The sequence below is a fragment of the Phacochoerus africanus genome, chromosome 2, assembly GCF_016906955.1.
Source record: "Phacochoerus africanus isolate WHEZ1 chromosome 2, ROS_Pafr_v1, whole genome shotgun sequence".
NCBI lineage: Eukaryota > Metazoa > Chordata > Mammalia > Artiodactyla > Suidae > Phacochoerus > Phacochoerus africanus.
The window spans coordinates 262638059-262652559 of NC_062545.1; the positions used below are offsets into that span (position 1 = coordinate 262638059).

The 14501-nt window shown below is 37.4% G+C and overlaps 1 protein-coding gene across 1 annotated transcript in view; it reads right to left on the reverse strand.

Moving 5' to 3' along the window:
- MEGF9 (multiple EGF like domains 9) overlaps window positions 1-14501 on the reverse strand; it is a 98597-nt gene that overhangs the window by 16631 nt on the left and 67465 nt on the right. The window contains exon 3 of the mRNA XM_047768276.1: window positions 11858-11997. Within this exon, the coding sequence (XP_047624232.1) occupies window positions 11858-11997 (140 nt within the window). The remainder of the gene's footprint in view (window positions 1-11857; window positions 11998-14501) is intronic.

Here is a 14501-nt window from a genome sequence, read left to right on the forward strand (position 1 = left end):
TGACTCCTCCAGTGCTAGTCACCAAAATGAACAGCAGGAGTAAACCAGGCTTAGTTTATTTTGCAAAATAAAGAGTGGTTTTGGATGTGTTAGGGTTATGATACCAATTAAAGCATTTGAGTGAATATGTCAAGTGCACTGTTGGAGCTTTGAGTACAGAGATCAAGAGAGAAATGTAAATATGGCAATAAGAACATTTGTAGGTGGCATTTCAATTAAATTCAGGGGACTGAATGAGATCACTCAGGGACAGTATAAACGCAGAAGACAAACGTCAAGAAAAACAAACTTCTGAGGCACTCTAGTGCTCATAGTTGCAAAGAGGAAGATCTAGCAGAGCTGACAGAGGAGGAAAAAAAACAACACAGGAAAGTGTGCCATCTTCAAGTGAAGAAAGTTCTTGAGGAATGGTCAACTCAGTCAAGCTGCTGAAGTCAGCTCAACATGAGACATTATATGAATACATGAGGGCACCTTAAATTCTTAAAAGGAAGTACACTATGTGAACATTAAGTTTTAGCTTAAAAATAACAGTCCCCAGAGTTCCCAGTGTGGCTCAGTGGGTTAAGGATCTGGCGAGCTGTGGTGTAAGCCGTAGACGCAGCTCGGATCCCAAGTTGCTGTGGCTGTGGTGTAGGCCAGCAGCTGCAGATCCAATTGGACCCCAGCCTAGGAACTTCCATATGCCATGTGTGTGGCTCTAAAAAGACAAAATAAATAAATAACAGTACTCCTCATCTCCATTTTAAGGGAAATATGTATTCAATAAAGAAAATCTAGAAACAAACAGGAGAACAGAAAAAAGAAAAAAATCACCTTAAGAAATCTGCCATTGAGATTTTGAATACTTTTCATTGAATCTCTCCTTATATACAGAAATTTAGGTTTTGCTTTTTAAATAATCTAAACGTATGGCACATGTCATTCTATACACTGCTTCTTTCACTCTCTCATGTTATTGTATATCACTTTTTTTGTAGTGTAAACAAAATTTATTAGAAGATATTAACTTGTTCATAGAACGAGCATTATTGGAAATTCCAGATTCTGAAGACCTACAGAGGCAGGACCTAGCCAAGGTCACTGTTGGGTTTCTCTATACACACCCTTTAACCTTTCTCATTTGGTAACCATGATGCTTAAGAATGAACACAAGGAGTTCCTGTCGTGGCTCGGTGGTTAACTAATCTTATTAGCATCCATGAGGATGCAGGATCGATCCCTGGCCTTGCTCAGTGGGTTGAGGATCCTGCATTGCCATGAGCTGTGGTGCAGGTTGCAGATGCGGCTTTGATCTGATGTTGCTATGGCTGTGGCATAGGCCAGCAGCTACAGCTCCGATTCCACCCCTAGCTAGGAACCTTCATATGCCTCGGATGCAGCCTTAAAAAAATGATACACACAAAAAAGCAGAGCTGACTAACCTTTTAGAATTATCACTACCACTTTGGTGAGCATCTATGAACATAAAGCTTTTTATGAATTTAGAATTATTTCCCAGGAGTTCCTGTCATGGCACAGTAGAAATGAATTCAACTAGGAACCCCAGGAATCATGAGGTTGTGGGTTCGATCCCTGGCCTTACTCAGTGGGTTAAGGATCTGGTGTTGCTGTGAGCTGTGCTGTAGGTCACAGACACAGCTAGGATCCTGAGTTGCTGTGGCTCTGGCGTAGGCTGTCAGCTACAGCTCCGATTGGACCCTTAGCCTGGGAACCTCCACATGTTGCAGGTGCAGCCCTAAAAAGACCAAAAAAAAAAAAATTATTTTCCAAGAGTTGATTCCTGGAAACAGAATTATTGGATCAGAGAAGTATTTTTAAGATGTCTAATATATACTTCTTTTCAAAATATCTTTCCTAATATACTTTATCACAAAAAGATTACTTTAAAAATAAAAATCTACTTCAATCTAAATTACAAGGTATGGAAAAAACTAGGGGGTAGAGGTGGTTGTGATGGGGAACAGAACTGTGAAAACATACTAAGTGGCCACCAGAGGGCGACCGCATCACAACACTGTTGAAAAAAATCTTTTCAAAATTTAAGATAAAAGGAAAGATAGATTCTATATTAAGCTGGAAGTTTTAAATCAGGTATTCAGCTTCTTTACATTGGATTTCATTTTTATTACATTTCCAAACAGAAAAACCATTTATTTCTCTTATTACTACCTGCTTTAGAAATCATAACCATGAAAAGGTTTTCTTTTGCCTTGAATTATCTCTGGACAAAGACAGGTTGGGATTTACTTGACACTAAAGAAAGCTACTTCACTGCTGGTCAAGGAAATGAGAACCAGCAATGCAGACTGTTTCCTGGTACCATGAACAATCTAGGGAACAATTTAAATCAACTCAGCATGATGAAACATTTTTGTCATTGTCAAGGTTGAAATTTGTCTTTCCTCTGCAAGCATTTCTATTCATTTGTTCATTTCTTCAACAAAAATTTACTGAATACTTACTATGTGCTAATTTCTGTGCTAGGGATTGTGTAAAATAGTGAATGAAACTGGTATGAAACTTAAAGTGTAGTGCATATGCCATACATGAATCAAAATCACAAATAAGTATAAACTCTGATAAGTGCTATGAAGAAAATATAACTATATATTAGAGTATATAATTGGGAATCATCATTTAGCCTGGAGCAGAAACTACTTTCTAATGAGGTAAACTTTTTAAATTATTGAAATATAGTTAATTTATAACGCTGTGTTAGTTTTGGGTGTATAGCACAGTGATTCATACATACATGTATACACACACACACACACACTTTTTTGGATTCCTTTCCATTATAGGTTATTATAAAATATTGAGTATAGTTCCCTATGCTATAAAGTAGGTCCTTGTTTATCTATTTTATAGATAGTAGTATGTCCACCAAAGCAACCTTTTTTTTTTTTGGGGCCGAACCTGCAGCATATGGATGTTCCCAGGCTAGGGGTTGAACTGGAGCTGTAGCTGCCAGCCTGTGCCACAGCCACAGCCCCACCAGATTCAATTTGAGTCAACCCACACCACAGCTCACGGCAATGCCAGATTCTTAACTCACTGAGCAAGGCCAGGGATAGAACCTGCATCCTTATGGATACTAGTCAGATTCATTTCTGCTGAGCCATGACAAGAACTCCATACTAAAGTAACCTTTAACTGAATGCCTGAAGGAAGACTATGATTCAATAAGGCAAAGGGGTCTAGAAAGACCAGGGAATTTTAGGAATAGAAGCCAGTATGACAGGGTCACAAAACAGTAAAAAAAAAAAAAAAAAGGCACAAAATAGAATAGGCTAGTAGGTAAGGGATCAGATCAGGAAACTGAAAAAAAAAAATAACAAAATTTCTCCTAAATCAATTTGTTTCACTATAGACTAGAACATTAGAATGAAAAATATGATTACACACAAATTTTTCCAAGGTACTTTCAAATTTCAAATATTTTGCTATTGCTACCTTAGTTTCATTAAAACACTTGCACTTGTCAGACTAGTGTGCTCTCATTTTTTTGTAGGAGAAAAAAAAGATTTCCAAGGAAGTATCTCTAACCCTTACATTTAGGAAAACTGAAGACCAGAAAAGTTAACTGCCATTAGTTTTTTTTTTCTTTTTGGCTGCACTCAAAGCATGCAGAAGTTCTCAGGCAGGGGCTGAACCCATGCCACAGCACAGACCCAAGCCACTGCAGTGACAATATTGGATCCTTAACACACTGAGCCACCAGGGAACTCCAATTGTCACTAATTTTTAACAGTTTGAATAAGTTTGCCTAGATGTGGTTTTCTTTTTATACTACCTAGGGTTTGCTGAGCTTTTGAATATATGGGTTAACATATTTCATTAATTTGAAAAACTCTTGGCCATTACCTCCTCAGATAATTGCTTCTGCCCCAGTATCTCTCTCCTTTCTTTCTAAGTCTTCAATTACAATTTGTATGAGACCTTTTGGCTGTATCCCACATGCTCTGATCTTTCTATTTCATTTTTTTCCTCTGTGTGTTACTTTGGGTATTTTTAAAAATATTTTTTTCCTTTTTAAATCATTTTTGTTTTTTCCATTTTAGTTGGTTTACAGTGTTCTGTCAATTTCTACTGTACAGCAAAGTGACCCAGCCTCACACACATATGTATATATTCTTTTTCTCATGTTATCCTCCATCATGTTCCAACATGAGTGACTAGATTTAGTTCCCTGTGCTATACAGCAGGATCTCATTGCTTATCCACTCCAAATGCAATAGTTTGCATCTATTAACCCCAAACTTTGCATCATTTAAAACTATTTTCTGGAGTTCCCGTCGTGGCGCAGCAGAAACAAATTCAACTAGGAACCATGAGGTTGCGGGTTTGATCCCTCACCTTGCTCAGTGGGTTAAGGATCTGGTGTTGCCGTTAGCTGTGGTGTAGGTCACAGACGAGGCTCAGATCTGGCATTACTGTGGCCCTGGTGTAGGCCAGGGGCTACAGCTCCGATTAGACCCCTAGCCTGGGAACCTCCATATGCTGCAGGTGTGGCCCTAAAAAAGACAAAAAGGCAAAAAAAAAAACCCAAAATACAAAAAAAAACCCCACAATTTTCTCCCATCCTGTAGGTTGTCTTTTTTTTTTGTTTTTTTGTTTTTTATGATTTCCTTTGCTGTGCAAAAGCTTGTCAGTTTGATTAGATCCCACTGATTTATTTTTGCTTTTATTTCTGTTGTCTTAGGAGACTAACCTAAGAAAACATTTGTACGGCTGATGTCAGAGAATGCTTTGCCTATGTTCTCTTCTAGGAATTTGATGCTGTCTTGTCTTACGTTTAAGTCTTTAAGCCATTTTGAGTTTATTTTTGTACATGGTGTGAAGGTGTGTTTCAGTTTCATTGATTTACATGTGGCTGTCCAGTTTTCCCAGCACCACTTGCTGAAAAAACTGTCTTTTTCCCATTTTATATTCTTGCCTCCTTTGTCAAAGATTAATTGATCATAGGTGTCTGGGTTTATGTCTGGGTTCTCTACTCTGTTCCATTCATCTGTATGTCTGTTTTGGTACCAATACTACACTGTCTTGATTACTGTACCTATGCAATATTGCCTGACGTCTGGGAGAGTTATGTCTCCTGCTCAGTTTTTGTTCCTCAGGATTGCTTTGGCAATTCTGGGTCTTTTATGGTTCCATATAAATTTTCGGATTGTTTTTTCTAGTTCTGTGAAAAATGTCTTGGGTAATTTGATAGGGAATGCATTGATTGCTTTGGGTAGTATGCCCATTTTTATGATATTAATTCTTCCAACCCAGGAGCATGGAATATCTTTCCATTTCATTGAATCCTCTTTAATTTCCTTGATTAATGGGTTATAGTTCTCAGCATATATGTCTTTCACTTCCTTGGTCAAATTTATTCCTATATATTTAATTTTTGGGGGTATGATTTTAAAAGGTGTTGTATTTTTATAATCCTTTTCTAATATTTCATTGTTAGTATACAGAAATGCAAGCGATTTCTGAATGTTAACCTCATATCCTGCTACTTTGCTAAATTCATTGATCAGTTCCGAGTAGTTTTTGTGCGGAGTCTTTAGGGTTTTCTATAAATAGATGTGCTATATATGTAATGGAATACTACTCAGCCATAAAAAAGAACAAAACGATGCCATTTGAAGCAACATGGATGGAACTAGAGATTCTCATACTACGTGAAGTAAGTCAGAAAGAGAAAGACAAATACCATATGATATCACTTATATATGCAATCTAATATATGGCACAAATGAACCTTGCTACAAAAAATAAACTCATGGACTTGAAGAATAGACTTATGGTTTGCCAAGGGATGGAATGGGAGTCTGGGGTTAACAGATGCAAACTATTGCATTTGGAGTGGATAAGCAATGAGATCCTGCTGTATAGCACAGGGAACTAAGTCTAGTCACTTATGATGGAACATGATGGAGGATAACATGAGAAAAAGAATATATACATATGTGTGTGAGACTGGGTCACTTTGCTGTACAGTAGAAATTGACAGAACACTGTAAACAAACTATAATGGAAAAAATAAAAATTATTATAAAAAATAAATAAAAGGTATTTTTATAATCCTTTTCTAATATTTCATTTTAGTACACAGAAATGCAACTGATTTCTAAATGTTAATCTTGTATCCTACTACTTTGCTGAATTCGTTGATCAATTCAAGTAGTTTCTGTATGGCATCCTTAGGGTTTTCTATATATGGTATTACATCATCTGCATACAGTGACAATTTTACCTCTTCTCTTCCAGTTTGGATACTTTCTATTTCTTTTGTTGGTCTAATTGCTGTGGCTAGGACTTCCAATACTATGTTGAATGAAACTGGTGAGAGTGGGCATCCTTGTCTTGTTCCAGATTTTACCGGGAAGGCTTTCAGCTCTTCTCCACTGAGTATTATATTTGCTGTGGGTCTGTCATAAATGGCTCTTATTATATTAAGGTATGTTCCCTCTACAGTCATTTTGGTAAGAGTTTTTTTTTTTTTGTCTTTTTGCTATTTCTTGGGTAGATCCTGCGGCATATGGAGATTCCCAGGCTAGGGGTCCAATCGGAGCTGTAGCCATTGGCCTACCCCAGAGCCACAGCAACGTGGGATCCAAGCCGCGTCTGAGACCTACACCACAGCTCACGGCAACGCCGGATCGTTAACCCACTGAGCAAGGGCAGGGACCGAACCCGCAACCTCATGGTTCCTAGTCGGATTCGTTAACCACTGTGCCACGACGGGAACTCTTGGTAAGAGTTTTTATCATGAATGGATGTTGGACTTCGTCAAATGCTTTTTCTGCATCTATTGAGATGATCATGTGGTTTTTGACTTTTCTTTTCTTAATGTGGTATATGATGTTGATTGATTTGCATATGCTGAATCATCCTTGTGAACCTGGGATGAATCCCACTTGGTTGTGGGGTATGATGTTTTTTATATGTTGCTGGATTCAGTTGGCTAAAATTTTGTTGAGAATTTTTGCATCCATATTCATCAAAGATATTGGCCTATAATTTTCTTTTTTGGTAGTATCTTTGTCTGGTTTTGGTATTAGGGTACGGTGGCTTCGCAGAATGTCTTTGGGAGTATTCCTTCTTCTTCAACCTTTTGGAAAAATGTAAGAAGGATGGGTTTAAGTTCCTCTTTGTATGTTTAGTAGAATTTGCCTGTGAAGCCATCTGATCCTGGACTTTTGTTTGTAGGGAGTGTTTTTTATTACATATTCAATTTCATTTCTAGTGATCAGTCTGTTCGGTTGATCTATTTCTTTTTGATTCAGTTTTGATGGGTGTAGGTCTCTAGAAAGTTGACCATTTCTTCTAAGTTGTCAAATTTGTTGGCATATAATTGTTCATAGTATTCACTTACTTTTTTTTTTTTTTGGTATTTCTACAATGTCTATAGAGATTTTTCCTTTTTCATTTCTTATTTGGGTTTTTTTCTCCCCTCTTCTTGGTGAGCCTGGCTAGAGGTTTGTCAATTTTGTTTACCCTTGCAAAGAACCAGCTCTTGGTTTTATTCATTTTTTCTATTGTTTTTTGAATCTCTATTTTATTGATTTCCTCTCTGATCTTTATGATTTCCTCTCTTCTGCTGACTTTAGGTTTTGTTTGTTCTTTTTCTAATTCATTTAGGTGGTGGGTTAGGTTGTCTATTTGAGATTTTTCTCTTTTTTTTGAGGAAGGCCTATGTTGCTATGAATTTCCCTCTGAACACTGCTTTTGTGGCATCCCATAGATTTTGAATGGTTGTATCTACATTATCATTTGTTTGGAGGTATTTTTAAATTTCCTTTTTGATTTCCTCATTGACCCACTGGTTTTTTAGTAGATGTTGTTTAGTCTCCATGTAGTCACTTTTTTCTCATTTCCTGTGGTTGATTTCTAGTTTCATGCCACTGTGGTGAGAGAAGATACTTGAAATAACTTCTTAAATTTGTTGAGGTTAGTCTGTACCCAGTATGTGGTCAATCCTTGAGAATGTTCCATGAGCACTTGAAAAGAATGTATATTCTGATTTTTTTGGATGTAATGTCCTGAAAAATGTCAATTAAGTCTACATTTTCTATTGTGCCATTTAGGATCTCTGTTGCTTTATTGATTTTCTGTCTAGAGGATCTGTCCATTGATTTGAGTGGGGTGCTAAAGTCTCCTATTACTGTATTCCCATCAATTTCTCCTTTTATGTCTGTTAGTATTTGTTGTATGTATCTAGGTGCTCCTATATTAGGCGCATATATATTGATGACTCTTCTTGAATGGATCCTTTATCATTAAATAGTCCTTCTTCGTCTTTCTTCATGTCTTCATTTTAAAGTCTATTTTGTCTGAAATGAGTATTTCAACTCCTGTTTTCCTGTCTTGTCCATTGGCATGAAATATCTTTTACTATCCCCTCACTTTCAATATACATGTGTCTTTTGCCCTAAGGTGAGTCTCTTGTAGACAGCAGATTGTAGGCTCTTGCTTTTTTATCCAATCTGCCACTCTGTCTTTTGACTGGAGCATTCAGTCCATGGACAGTTAAATATGTATTTATTGCCATTTTAAACCTTGTTTCCCAGTTGATTCTATGTTTCTCTTTGTTCCTTTCTTTTTCTGATTGGATGATTTCTTTTTACTTTATGCTTCTGTACTTTTCTTTTTAGCTTTTGTAAATGTAGTATTTAGTTTTGATTTGCGTTGGCCTGTTTTTTAAGTACGTTAATCCCTTCCTATATCTGTTTGCTTTAGCCTAATAGTCATATAGGCACAAACACATTATTAAAAAAAAGAGTCTAGATTTTCTTATTTTCATTCCGCATATTCTATGCTTTTGAAGTCCTTTTTTAACATCTTCATATTTGTTCTTTGCTGTTCCTTGTGTTTATTGTCACTTTTACAGTAGGTTTTTGTTTTTTTTTTTTTCTTTTAGATCCGTACACTGGCTTGTTTAACTGATTGCATTCCAATTGTGATTTCTCCCATCCTATTTCTTACTTTTTTTTTTTCATTTAGATAATCCCTTTCAGTATTTCTTTCAGAATGGGTTTAGTATTGCTGTACTCTTAGCTTTTGTTTGCTGGAGAAATTCTTTATTTCTCCTTCTATTTTAAATGATATTCTTGCAGGGTAGAGTATTCTAGGCTGAAAATTTTTCCCTTTTAGAACTTTGAATATATCTTGCTACTCTCTTTTTTTTTTGTCTTTTTGTTATTTCTTTGGGCTGCTCCCGCGGCATATGGAGGTTCCCAGGCTAGGGGTCCAATCGGAGCTATAGCCATTGGCCTATGCCAGAGCCACAGCAACGCGGGATCGTTAACCCACTGAGCAAGGGCAGGGACCGAACCCGCAACCTCATGGTTCCTAGTCGGATTCGTTAACCACTGCGCCACGACGGGAACTCCGCTACTCTCTTTTTCTGTAGAGAAACCAGCTGATAGCCTTATGGGGGTTCCCTTATAATTAACGCTTTATGTTTCTCTTGCTGCCTTTAGAATCTTCTTATCTTTAACTTTTGCCGCTTTTGTTGTAACATGTCTTGGTGTGGGACTGTTGGGGTTCAACTTGTTTGGGGCCCTCTGTGCTTTCCATATCTTGATATCTGTTTCCTTTAGATTTGGAAGGTTTTCAGACATAATTTCTTCAAATATATTTTCAATCCCCTTTTCTTTTTGTTCTCCTTCTGAAATTCCTCTTATGCATAGATTGGCCCACTTTCTATTATCCCATAGATCTCTTATATTGCTTTCATGATTTTTCATTTGGTTTTCTGTCTGTTGCCCTGAATGGGTGATTTCCATTATTCTATCTTCCAAGTCACTAATGCGTTTCTCTGCATTATTCATTCTGCTCTTTAGTGGCTTTAACACAGTTTCATCTCTGCAAATGAATTTTCTAATTTTTCTTGGCTCCTCATATTTTTTAGTTCCTTTCTAAAGCTATCTGCATTACATATCTGCTCTTAATTCCTTCATAGGCACCCTAATTCCTTCAGTATTTTCACTATTTCCCTTTTGAACTCAGTATCTGTTAATCTACAGAAGACTGTTTCATTGTTTGCTGCTTCAGGTGATTTCTCCTGTTCTTTTAACTGGGAATGGTTCCTGAGCTTCTTCATTTCACTTATATTTGTCTTTTTCTGTGAGATTAGGGAAAGCAACTACTGTAATCTTGGAGGGCTATTTCTATGCAAGAGCTCCCCTTTGTATTTTGTGGGGGGTTACTATTTATTTTTGGCTTGGGAGTTTGGATATTTGCTGTCTTTTTCTTTGGTGTGAGCAGGCTGTTATCCCCCTGAGTGTGTTTCCAGGGATAAGGAGGCAATGGGCAGGGATAGTAGTCAGTGCCTGGTTGCTGGGCTCTTGACAACAGCAAAGACCTGCAGGAAGGTGGTGCAGGCTACTCCTAGTTGTGGGGCCCTGGGAAGTGGTCATGAGCCTCAGGGAGATTTAGATGGTGCCCAGGGCATTTGGCAATGGCAGTGGCAAGGTGTGTGAGTTCCCGGGAGAGTGAAAGCAACAACAGGTGGTGTTCAGTTACAATGCCCTGCTCTGTGGTTCCTTTTGAGGTGATTGTGGCCACAAGTGATGCCTGTTCACAGACCCCCTAGTGGCAGTGAGCCATGCCAATCTCTGGAATCAGATAACTGCAGTGGTTTGCCCCCACCACCTGTAGACCACATGTGACACAACTTTGGGTATTTTAAATTGAGCTATATTTGAATCTACTATCCCTGTCTTCACTGTACACAACTGTATATAACCTTGTCTCGAGGAGGTATTAATTTTAGATATTGTATTTTTCATTTCTAGATTGTCCTTTTGATTTTTTTATAGATTCCAATTCTCTTGAAATTTTCACCTATTTTGTCTGGTTTTGCCTCTATTTTCTTAAAATATTAATTTTTTAAAGCCATTGTATGTTAACTCTAACACCTGAGTCACCTATGGGTCTGCTTCTGCTGTTTTCCTCTTTATTATTGGTCACATTTTCCTACTTCGACACTGTCTAATGTTTTTGATTACATATAAAAGAAACACAGATGACTCCCCTTTCCTCTGTGAGATAGGTATGAGAGGATTTCATCAGAAATCATGACGGGTTGAGGATGGACTGTAATTTTAGCATGAGTCAGTTCACCTGTGGTTCATCACTATTTCATGGTCATGGCCCTCTAAGCTTTTGATTAGAGCCTAGCAGGCCTGTGTCTCCCAGCCCTGAAAGACTGCAACAGGTCAGTACTTCTTCTCAGTGATGTGAGCCTGAGTCCCACTCTATACACCTTCAGAAACTGACAATGTCTTAAGAGAGGGACACTGTCCCTATGTTGCAACATGCCCTTTCTTTCTAAAGAGATTTTTGTCTCCTAAGCATAAGACTGAGAAATTTCTTTCTGTCTTTTGGGCTAGCCTTTCATCTTCTGCTCAGTCCACTAATGTCCAATGGGAAAACTGGCTTTGTGTTTTGGGCTCCTCTAGTTTCCAAATCATCATGCAAGCCCCAAATGCTCTTCTTATATCTCCTTCCTCAAGAAGAATTCCTTTACTTGGGCTAAGCCTGCTCCCTAGTCTGTGCCCAGAATCAGTATATGTCCCTTGAAAGGGAAGGCTGGGGATCACCAGCTACTTAGGAAAAGTTCTACCCTTTCTGGAATTGCTTGCTTCCATGAATCTCTAATCGATATGATTTTTGTAATTTATGTATCTTCTTTAAGTTGTTGTACTAAGAGTTTGGCTTACTATGGCCTATTACATCCTACTTAGAAGAGAAAGACCCTTATAAACTATTTGGGAAGAATCAACCCCTATGTGAAGGACTTCAAAATGAAAAGAACAAAGAATTAATTACATAAAAGGGTAAGAAAAGGGTGTACCTGTGAGGGCATCACAACTGGCAGACCGATTATTGCACTGGCAGGGCAAGCAGCCATTCTTATTAAAGTCATAATATCCATCTTGGCATCGATCACATGAAGAGCCAGTGACACCCACTTTGCAGCGACATTTCCCAGAACTGCAAATAAAAGCAAAGACAATGAACAAAATCAGTTTGAAAGTTTTATTGCCTAACATCCCATCATAGATGATCTTCATGTACAAACAGTTTCAACCAGATTCTAGTTACTATATATACTGAGTAATTTTTATTTTGAACCGGAAGTTAAACAACTTCATGACTATATACATTTAATTAATATAGTACTAACACTAATCATTTGTGACAGTTTAATCCTCTGCACTTGAATAGTTTAAAATAAAGAACTTATTTACAAAACAGAAACAGACTCAAGGACTTCAAAAACAAACTTATAGCTACCAAAGCGGAAAGGTGGGAGGAGAGAGATGAGTTGGGAGTTTGGGATTGGCATAGGCATACTATTGTACATGGAATGGATGTCAACAGGGACCAACCATATAGCACAGGGAACTCTACCCAACATTCTGTGATAACCTATATGGGAAAAGAAGCTAAAAATGAATAGATAAGAGTATATGCATAACTGAAATCGCTTTGTTGTAAAGCAGAAATTAACACTAACTCAACTATGCTTTAGTAACATTTTTAAAAATGAAAAAAATGATAAAGGAACCATGGACAGTGTAAGTTCCCAGTCCTTCAAAATCTTTACTAATAAGATAAGCCCTGGGATGCAGAACTGGCACTATTGCTATATCTCATTCCTGCATCATTCTATAGTTCCCTCAGCATCCACACTGTCCAGTCTGGAGAAGAGAAGTTCCCGTCATGACTCAGTGGTTAAAGAATCTGACTAGGAACCATGAGGTTGCAGGTTCGATCCCTGGCCTTGCTCAGTGGGTTGCCAGGAGCTGTGGTGTAGGTCACAGATGCGGCTCAGATCTGGTGTTGCTGTGGCTGCCATGTAGGCTGGTGGCTACAGCTCCAATTAGACCCCTAGCCTGGGAACCTCCATATGCTGTGGGTACGGCCCTAGAAAAGACAGAAAGACAAAAAAAAAAAAAAAAAAGAGAGAGAGAGAGAAGAAACACCACCCAGCCTTCACTCAGTCTAGCTTTTGGGTGAAGAATATGAAGACTAGGATCTTAATGAACGTGTCAAGTAATACCCATTTAGATGCTAGAAACTTGATATAATTTTCTACTTTGGGTCAACGCTAAATTATAATACTTCTGGTACTTAAATATGAATATAATAGGACCTTATTAGTTTCTGAATTAAATCTGTATAAAAAATTCTAATTGTCAATACAAAAAGAAGACTAAAAACCTAAAGTAGGAAAAATACTTTATTTTTACCATCTCTTCCAATTAACTTCTTTTCCTAGATGTCCGTTATATCAATGACATTACTCTCTGCAATCAGTGAAACTTAAACCTTTGCTGTAATTTTCAACTCTTCTCTTTCTACCCCATGTTCTTCTAATCACTCACTCAAATTCAATATATCAACAATTTCGGTCAAATTTTATCTCTTGCTATTTCTTCTGTAGTCATCCCTCTTAGAATATCTTTTCTCTCCTTCACCTCTCAAAAATTTTCCTGCTTTCAGGCTCATTATTTTCCATGAAACTTTTCCCTGACCAATTGACAAGAGATCTTTTGGCTTCATGATCACATTCTCTATACCACACATCTTATTCTTAATTATGGACTGTTCTATATTCTATCATACATATAACTCTTGTTTCTCTAGTTAGATTGTTAAAGACCTGAAACAAAGGCTATATCATGCAGGGTTTTTTTTTTTTTTTTTAAGTTATCTTCAAGACCTAGCACAAGGCAAGAATAGTGTACTATAACTTTTTATTTTATATATCTTACTTGGTAAGTTTGCTGAGTCTAGGGACCATATTTTAGTCATCCTGTCATCCTCACAATCTAGCATAGCACCTCGTTTGTTGTAGGCATGTAATATGTGCTTTATAAGTAAATGCTCAATACACAAACTGAATTTTAGAGGTAAGCACTGGTTCTCAGAACAGCTAAAGTACTTTCCCTTTTCCCCAACAGCATGACCCTTCTTTATATGCTCATTCTGGACATCAAATTTTTAGACTTCATCTCAATAGAATTCTGGCACCAGTTTTATTGGGTGGAGATAATGCAAGGTAGCACTGCATTTCAATATAATTATTTTAGAGATTCAGCTCCTAATAATGAGCCCCTATGGAGTTGTTAATTTTAGTTCAGGAGCCCAAGCTAAGATTGTTAATACTTACACAGCTCTTAGACATGTCAGTTAAAGTAATCCCCTACTACTTCCCATATTCCTATTTCTGTAATAAAAATAGAAGTTCTAAATTTGAGAGTTATTGGAACTTTGGGTTGAACTTTGCAGAATGCAGTTAAAGCAACTTTCAGCCATGTGTATTTCTACTTGTAGTATACAAACCTAAAAATTACTTTTTTGATTATTTGAGATGTGCCTGTTTATCAGCATCCCCTGGGCTAAATAATGAGGCTTTTGCCTTCTATCTGAAAAAACTATTTTTGAGCAGTTGGTGTTGAAGTTACTTCTCTCTCCCACTTATCATAGTT